The 8,597-nt window shown below is 32.8% G+C and overlaps 2 protein-coding genes across 2 annotated transcripts; one reads left to right on the top strand and one right to left on the bottom strand.

The window, feature by feature from the left end:
* The first annotated feature begins 2,118 nt into the window (after window positions 1-2,118).
* LOC112498629 (uncharacterized) lies at window positions 2,119-3,898 on the top strand. The gene has a single exon (XM_052443479.1). The coding sequence runs from the start codon at window positions 2,290-2,292 to the stop codon at window positions 2,860-2,862; it is 573 nt and encodes a 190-aa protein (XP_052299439.1). The 5' UTR covers window positions 2,119-2,289; the 3' UTR covers window positions 2,863-3,898.
* A 105-nt stretch (window positions 3,899-4,003) lies between these two features.
* On the bottom strand, window positions 4,004-8,169 carry LOC102607656 (ADP-ribosylation factor-like). The gene is made up of 7 exons (XM_006480638.4): window positions 8,003-8,169; window positions 7,239-7,401; window positions 7,062-7,132; window positions 4,747-4,866; window positions 4,503-4,621; window positions 4,334-4,415; window positions 4,004-4,241 (listed from the first exon to the last, which is right to left on the bottom strand). Exons 2-7 carry the CDS (start codon window positions 7,384-7,386, stop codon window positions 4,236-4,238), a joined length of 546 nt encoding a protein of 181 aa, XP_006480701.1. The 5' UTR covers window positions 7,387-7,401; window positions 8,003-8,169; the 3' UTR covers window positions 4,004-4,235.
* Window positions 8,170-8,597: the final 428 nt, after the last annotated feature.

Genomic DNA, 8,597 nt, shown 5'->3' with positions numbered 1-8,597 from the left:
CTAGTCACAGGACTTATAAAATAGTTCTTTAAATACACTCCCATGCTTTCACTCCTTGAACCAAGTTCAAATGAAAAATATATATATGGCTTCTCTTTTACATTTTTGCACCCTATCTTCTTGGGAGATCTTATTTCTCTTCATTAATCCTGCCTTGAGAGATCCTGAAACCCAAGAATTGATCAACGTACAAAATCTGTCAACAAACAGAAGATCAAAAATTTTGTGATAAAACTTTCAATGCCAACCTGAAATGTCCAAGAGCGGATTTAGAAGGTCTAACCCAAGTAACACTTGAGCAGGAAACAGTAGAAAATATAAGGTTAACATATACATCACATACAAGGATCACTTCTTCGTAATGCTACAGCTGATCCGAAAGTGCAATATTTTCTTTCCGAGTGCTTAAAGGGAATAGCGATCTGTGATCAATGCTTTTGCGTCCGCATTTAAGGATTTGGAGAGCAAAATTGAAATGCTTGTTCAGGAAACTCCAACACCGCAAGCAAGAAGTACTTGTGAAAGAAACTATATATGGATTTTATTGAACCAGGTCCGGAGGTGAACCCGTTTTCCGAATTAATCGAAAGAAATAGGGTTTTGAGCATTTTGATAGAAGTGTCATGTATCTTGTTTATTGATTAAAATGATATATCTAGGAGAGGCTTTCGTGAAATTTGCGTACGATATTGCTCGTCTTATCTTGAAATTAATATCTACTTAGATCTCATTTCTAATCTTGTGTAAACGAAAAAAAAAATATATATTCTAGTATGGCATTCTCGTATTACAGTTAAAAAATATTCATGTAAGTTTCACTACAAATGTCTTTTTCTTTTTCTGTGAGACTGGCTCTACAATAGAGTTAGACTGTTTGAGGCATCAATAAATATTATTTATTTATAATCATACTAGTCAATAATTAAATATATATGAGGTTCATACTAGTAAATAATCAAATATATATGAGGTTCAACATAAGCTCAAGCTGCAGCGACAAAAGTTGGTGAAGTGAATAATAGTTAGTTCATCAAACGAAATTCTTAATTCAATTAATTACCGGGAAAAAGATATCGGATACAACATTTAGTAAAAGAAGAAAACATTCATAAATTAAAAATGTAATTTTCATTAACTTGATAATTTATTAATTTATAAATTAATTAATATTTGTTAAATTCATAGCTTTTTTTTTTTAAGTCCCAAACTAATAACTTATCTAGATTTTATTATAAATAATATGTTATCAAGCATACCCGTTCCGCTGTGCAACCCCAGCAATAGGCATGATACAATACATAAAATATATGGGTGGGGCTATTTACGTTCCAAAAGGATACGTATTCTACGCCATCATTTTTGATAAAATTTTATATTACTTAAATACTGCTAAGGATAATTTTATGATAATTTATCTAAATGCAATTTATACTCGACGCCCACTCACTACTCTCATCAACAATCAATAGATAAACTGTTTTGTTTTCTCTTTTTAATCATAACAATTTACACCCCAGCTGATTTCTTTTATTATTGTAAAATAATAGGCTAAAATGTAACATAATTCCAAACTAAAAAAATCTTTATGATGCTTAAAAATCGACAATTTTTTTTTTTTTACTGAGAATATTTTCTAGTCGATTCCAAGAATTTTTTAGTTAATTCAAAATTATTTTCTTAGAGGTTGAAACGATATCTAAACCACTATGTACACTATATCAAGTAATAAATTAAATTCATTATTCTTTTCAGAATACGATAATCATGTAACAAAATCTACTGATTTCTTTTTATAATAAATTAAACTTCATTTATATTTTATATTTGGTCATATTTCAATTTTTTTTTAATTAGCACCAAGCGACATAATGTGCCAATAAGGGATCAAATTCTCCAAAATTGGTATACAAAAACCAATAAAATAATTAAATTTAAATAATCATACAAAATCTATCCATGCACATGTAGATTCAAATATAAGCAAATTCAACATTACAAGATACTTTTCAACTTGTTATTTCCTAATAAAAAACAATAAATTAAATATATTAAAATATGTTGTCAAGCAATAAGATATGCCAAAATCTATTGTATTTGTAATGACATTGCAGGATTTCTTTCTGAAAATGCCACAAATCTTATGAATCTTTCTCAATGTTACAAATATGTACATATATATAACGCATAAACAATTTAAGTAAGTAGTTGATGAAGTAGTCTTTAAATACACTTGTTGTATCCTCAAATCTCAGTGTCCTGCATGCAAATGTAGTTTGATTAATGACAACAATGGCTTTTACTAATAATTTTTCCCATCTCATATTTTCTTTTCTTGTTATCTTTCTCTTGATCACCAGCAATAATCATTCTCCTGCATTGGCTGCTGACCCCCAAACCCAAGAATTGATCGATAAAATCTGTCGACAATTGGAGGACTACGGATTTTGCAACAAAGTTTTCAATCAAAACCTGAAGACTCCATCAACAAACATTGAAGGGCTAACTCAAATAGCACTTGAGAGAACAACAGAGAATGTGACCTCAGTACTTGCTTATGCACAATCACTTCTCAATGATGCAGCCACTCCTGAAGTCAAAGACATTCTTACCGAATGTGTGAAGGATTATCGGACAATTACTAATGCTTTCACGTTGGCGTTTAAGGCGTTTGGAGAGCGAAATTTCAAAGAAATGCTTGTTCAGGAATCTCCAGCACCAAAAGCATTGGGTCTTTGTGAGGGCAACATTAGCTTTGAACCAGGACCGCCAGTGAACCCTTTTTTCGAGTTAATAGAAAAAAATAGGCAGTTGAGGATTCTCATTGCTATGTCTCTTGTATCCGGCCATATACTTTCTACTTGATGACCAACCTTAATCTTCATGGATATATGGCTAGCTAGGGTTTGTAATTTCCACAATCAGTAAAAGCCACCCATGCATGCATATACATGGAGTGTATAATGAAGTTGTTTTGAAGTTAATAAAGAATCACTTTTACATGCCTTACCTGAGATTTGCAACACTTATTGTTTCTTTCAATATACTCAAAAAACGCCTGATCGATCTCTCTATGTTCACTAATCACTAAATGCTGGTATACGATTTTTTAGCGAAGCGTAATCTGGTATGTGATTCGTTAATATATTATATGAAATATCAAACAGTTTCTTATTTTATTTACCATTTTTTCCCATATGCTATACCTTGTGACCCACCATGTTTTTGTAGAGAGAAACATATTTTACGTTTTCACATCTTTAACTCCAAATAGAAATGGTTGAGAGGTTCCTTTTTTAAGCGTACTTCCGAGAATGCATTCACTAAAGAGAGAGTGGCCGAGTGGGGCCTCTAGCCCCAAGCTATATATGGAATTTAGGTATCTTTTTGTTGAAATAGAGGAGCCTCACTTTTTCTTTCTTTAATTTTGATAATAAGAATACAGTGTTCCCAATCCAAATCAACATTTTTTTTATTTTATGTCCCGTAGCTTAGGGTGTGATCGGATTCGATTTTATAAACCAATTGACTTATATTTCGGCTTGGGTAAGGCAAAAACGCAATCCCTAATTATTTCATTCTTTCTCCACTTCTTCTGCTCCATCGTGAAAGATAGAGAGACCGAACCTTCACTCACACACACACACGCCTACACTATAGCCACAGCCGTGGGTAACAAACGCCCACCACGCTGCAACGCTAGCTGAGTTGGTGTTACAACCACCCAAAATTATTCACGGCAGGATTTTAGACAAGTGGGAACTCATGGGTAAATTAATATTTACAGTAAATTACAGATGATACACCTAAACATTTCACTTCTTCAGTATGTGATTATTTTCGTTGACAAGAGCTTCATTTTCAGCACGAGGGGAAATTGCCCACATTAATCAAAAGATACATACAAACTGACATTGAGAACAATATTAAGAACAAATCAATAAGCCAATTATTGGTGATTAAAGAATATCTGCAACGCTACAGACTAAAGAGAAGCTAAGAGGAATAACAGCCAAAAAATCATTGAATTCTGAATAATGAGGGTAATTTAAACTCTACAATGACAATGCAGAAAACTTTATAGTATGGTGCCAATCAAATATCTAACACAAACAAATACATTCTACTGAACGTAGGTAGTAAAGCCCAAAAAGAATCCCCGACAAAATAAACAAAAGCATAGTAACATCATTCACATAGATGCTGCCGCAAAGAGTCGCTCAGACTTGACCAATCACTTAAGCCTGCACATGATGATGAAATTTAACTAGAACGGTTAAGCAAGGTAATTGATATAAAAGATCGGTGTACATAACAAATGAAATCATAACCCCACCTTGTTAGCGATGTTGTTGGAGAGCCAGTCCAGACCCTCATAGAGTCCTTCCCCAGATGTTGCACATGTGCTCTGGATGTACCTGAAAGGAACACACAAAATGCCAGCTCTTGTCAATAACCATCAAAACATAAGTCCGGTAGAGAGAGACTAGGAGTATTTGTAGTACCAGTGGCGTTGGCGAAGTGAGTGAAGACCAAGCTTATCAGTGATCTCTGCAGCATTCATGGCATTTGGAAGATCTTGCTTGTTGGCAAAAACAAGCAGCACAGCATCCCTCAACTCATCCTGTGCATGCAAATAAACTCAATCATTATCCAACTCCAACTTCAGCATATTTTCTTCATTATAATCATGATGAAATTCCAACCCATGACAAAAGAAAAGTGAGAGAAAAGGCTTTGTTTCAATACCTCATTCAGCATCCGGTGCAGTTCATCTCTAGCTTCAACCACACGGTCACGATCATTGCTATCAACCACAAAGATAAGTCCTTGAGTGTTTTGGAAGTAATGTCTCCACAAAGGACGAATCTGAATGTGGACAACAGTACAATGTATAAGATTCCAATATCTACCAAAAATCAGTTTTCTCATAACACTGACTAGTAAAGAAGAGATGTTGCATCATAAACAAATGATCTACAAGCACAATCTTTGGAAATAGTCGTAATGTGCATGCATCAAAATAGAAATGGATGCCGATCTTTCTTAAGATTTTGAGAACTGATGGACAAACATCTTAATGTCAATCAATTCCTGCAACCACAAATGCAGACAAAGCCAGGCACAAATGTATACATCATGTGTGCAACATAGCAAATTGCCTTCCCTCATACAGTAAGAGGAAAAACTAGAAAACAAGGTGACAACAGTAGACATAGCTTATGAATATGTTATGTACAGACAACAAAACATCTTCAGCACAAGAGCCTCCATAAGCACATGCATAACTAATAGCTGAATATAACTAATTTCTGCAACTATATATAAACGCAAACTAAAACACAAATTTTTAATCATATGCGCCTCAGAGCAAATTGTCTTTCCTCATATGGTAAGGAGAAAAACATGAAAAGCAAAGGGGCATCAGTAGATATAGCTTATGAATATGTTATGTGCTGATGGAGAAAAATCTTCAGCACAAGACCGTCCATAAGCACATGCATAACCAACGACTGCAGCAATAATGAATAACAAGGGTTAGTAAAAGCAATACAAAAACATGCATTTATGATGCCTGGTGGATGGCTTTTCCATACATAGCAAAAGGAAAAACAGAAAATAATGTCAGCATCAACAACTGTAGCTTATGATTATGTTGTGTGCTGAAGGAGAGATATCTATTCAGCACAAGACCGTCAATAAGCACGTCTAAAATGATATTCACTAAATGCATTTGGGACACATGCTAGCCTAAATATGATGTCCAATACACAGAGAGCCATCCTCATACAGCCAAAGTAAAAACTTAAAGGACAGGTGGAGGCAGAAGTATCTTAAAATTCTGGTGAGCGCTGATGAACACTCATCAATATTCGTACTTATAAGATAAATGATATCCACCACTAAACGGATAGCCCTTCCTCTGACAGCCAGAGGAAGAACTTGAAAGACAAGTTGGTGTTAATAGATGTAGCTTATGATCCTGTTGAGTGCTGACAAACCATAATCTAGTCGGCACAAGGCCATTCATAAGCAAACATCCATATATGAATGTATAAACAGATCTCCACCACAACTGGGATAGCCCTTCCTATTCATCCAAAGGAAGAACTTGAAAGACAAGGTGGTGCGATAGATGTAGATTATGATCCTATTAAGTGCTGATGAACCACACACTAAGGGCCCGTTTGGGATTGCTTTTAAGAGATTTAAAAGTGATTTTGAAAATCTAAAAGCTAGTTTTAGTGTTTGGTAAAAAAAAATCAAAATCACTTTTGTCAAAATCAGCACCTCTTACAGCTGATTTTGAAAAGCAGTGAAGGAGTAGCTTTTAGATTCTGATTTTGAGAATCAATTTTATCATTTAATACAATTCCATAAATATCCTTAAAATTATTACCTAAACCCAAAATTATCCTTATTCAAATTGGAAACAAAATAAATATTTTAATAAATTTGTATTATAATTAATCAATATAAATTTATTACTATCAATTTGTTGGTCGAATTATTATTAAATTTGTTTCACTATATTATTAATTTAATTATCAATTGTTTTAAGATAAAAAAATAAAAAAGTAAAACCAATATATTATAAATTTTATTTTTAATAAAAATTATTATAATACACAATTAAAAATATTATATGTACATATTTTTATATATATAAATAAATTTTATCTTATATTATGTATATTTTAGTCATTTATTTTCTCGTAACAGTTTAACAGTAAAATTTACCAAACGTCCATAATTACTTTCAAAACTCACAGTAATTCTTAAAACAAAATTTAACAAACACTTAACTGATTCTCTTCACAACTGATTATTTCTACAGCACAGCTAACAGCAATTATTTTAAAAGCTACAGCATTCCCAAACTGGCCCTAAGCACAAGGCCATTCATTAGCACATCAATCACAAACAACAATTAATAACCACAAGAAACAAAATAAATGCACAAGCAAGACTTGATATCCTTTAACAATCATAGAAAACAAGCAATCTCTTGAACTTCCCTTCTCCAACTGTATTCAAATAATTATGATTTCATCATCAAATACCTTATCCTGACCCCCAACATCCCAAACAGTGAAGCTAATGTTCTTATATTCCACAGTCTCCACGTTGAAACCTACAATAAATTAGAAAAAAAAATTCATAATTTACATGTGCTCATTCAAAACAGTTGAGCATACATTTGAAAACAGCCATTGAGTATAAGCAACGCAAAAGCATACCAATGGTAGGAATGGTTGTCACAATCTCACCGAGCTTGAGCTTGTACAAAATGGTGGTCTTACCAGCAGCGTCGAGACCCACCATCAGAATTCGCATCTCTTTCTTGGCAAAAAGCCGGCTAAAAAGTTTCGTAAATGACAGCCCCATTTTCTGTTATCTCACCTACACCAAAAGCAATACAAATCAGAACCCTAATCAACATAATCATAAAATCTTCATTCATACACACAATACAAAATTAAATAAAAAAATTAAATCTTTAAATCACATTGCAAATCATTAACCTCAAAAAGTACTAATGACTACCACTAGATCTACACAAGCCCAACAAAGATAAAATCTCATAGAAACATTAATTTATTCAAATGGGGTCAGCAAAATATTTCGTTTTAAACGAGAAACAAACAATAAAAATGAAATAAACCAAATAGGGTATTTGAAAATCAAATCCAGATTAAGCAAACAAACAATCCCACAAGCATCACATATCAAGTTAAGTGATTCGAGCAACAAGTAAATCAATAAATTTTAAAGCTTTAACAGAAACCCAGATCAGATTTCGTGTAGAATATACGAAAATCACTAAAAAAAGCTCAAACGGTATCAGATCCAAACATAACCTCAGATCTAGGTTAAATACGAAGCATGAAGTAAAATTAATAAATTCCCCAATAATCACATTGAACAAAGAAACAAATGATTCAATTGAAATCAAATATATGCAATAGGAAAACAAATTGAGAGAGAGAGAGAGAGAGATTACGAGATCTGAAGGAGGAGGCTGCTTAAGAGAAAACGAGGAGAATGGTAAATGAAATTTTGAGGGGCTATAATGCTATTTATAGATGGGGTGACATGACGGAGAATTGACGGCGTTTAGTTTGTTTCTGGTGCTGGGCGTTTACGATCGTTAGAAAATTGTGTTTGGTGTGGGAAGGCGCATGGGAAGATTAATGCAGTTGAAGGAGGATCATCGTTCGTCCTTCTGTTAATGATATTCTTCTTTATTTGTTATTATTTCATTACTAACCGGAAAAATGACAGGCACGTAACCTTTTTTTTTTGTCTGAATCCCAATCAATTTTAATTTTTCTAAACTCTAAATGGTAAGAATATGAATATCTAAATAATGCATTTATTTTTTTATTTTCTTTTAATGCCTGAATGAAGTATCATGTTGCTTGTTTCTACAAATAAAAAATAATCAAATAGGGTTATTTGACATTTATATTCTTTCAAATCAAAAAAAAAAGTTTTGTTTTATAAAGACTTTTTTTAATATAATATTTACTCCTCATGTAAATATTTTTCAATTGAGACAAAAGTTACAAAAGTTTAGTTTTTCTATTTCGATATAA

Source organism: Citrus sinensis, chromosome 6 (assembly GCF_022201045.2).
Source record: "Citrus sinensis cultivar Valencia sweet orange chromosome 6, DVS_A1.0, whole genome shotgun sequence".
Classification (NCBI taxonomy): Eukaryota; Viridiplantae; Streptophyta; class Magnoliopsida; order Sapindales; family Rutaceae; genus Citrus; species Citrus sinensis.
The sequence above is the reverse complement of the archived record's forward strand: the minus strand, read 5'-3'. Positions and strand labels throughout refer to the sequence as shown.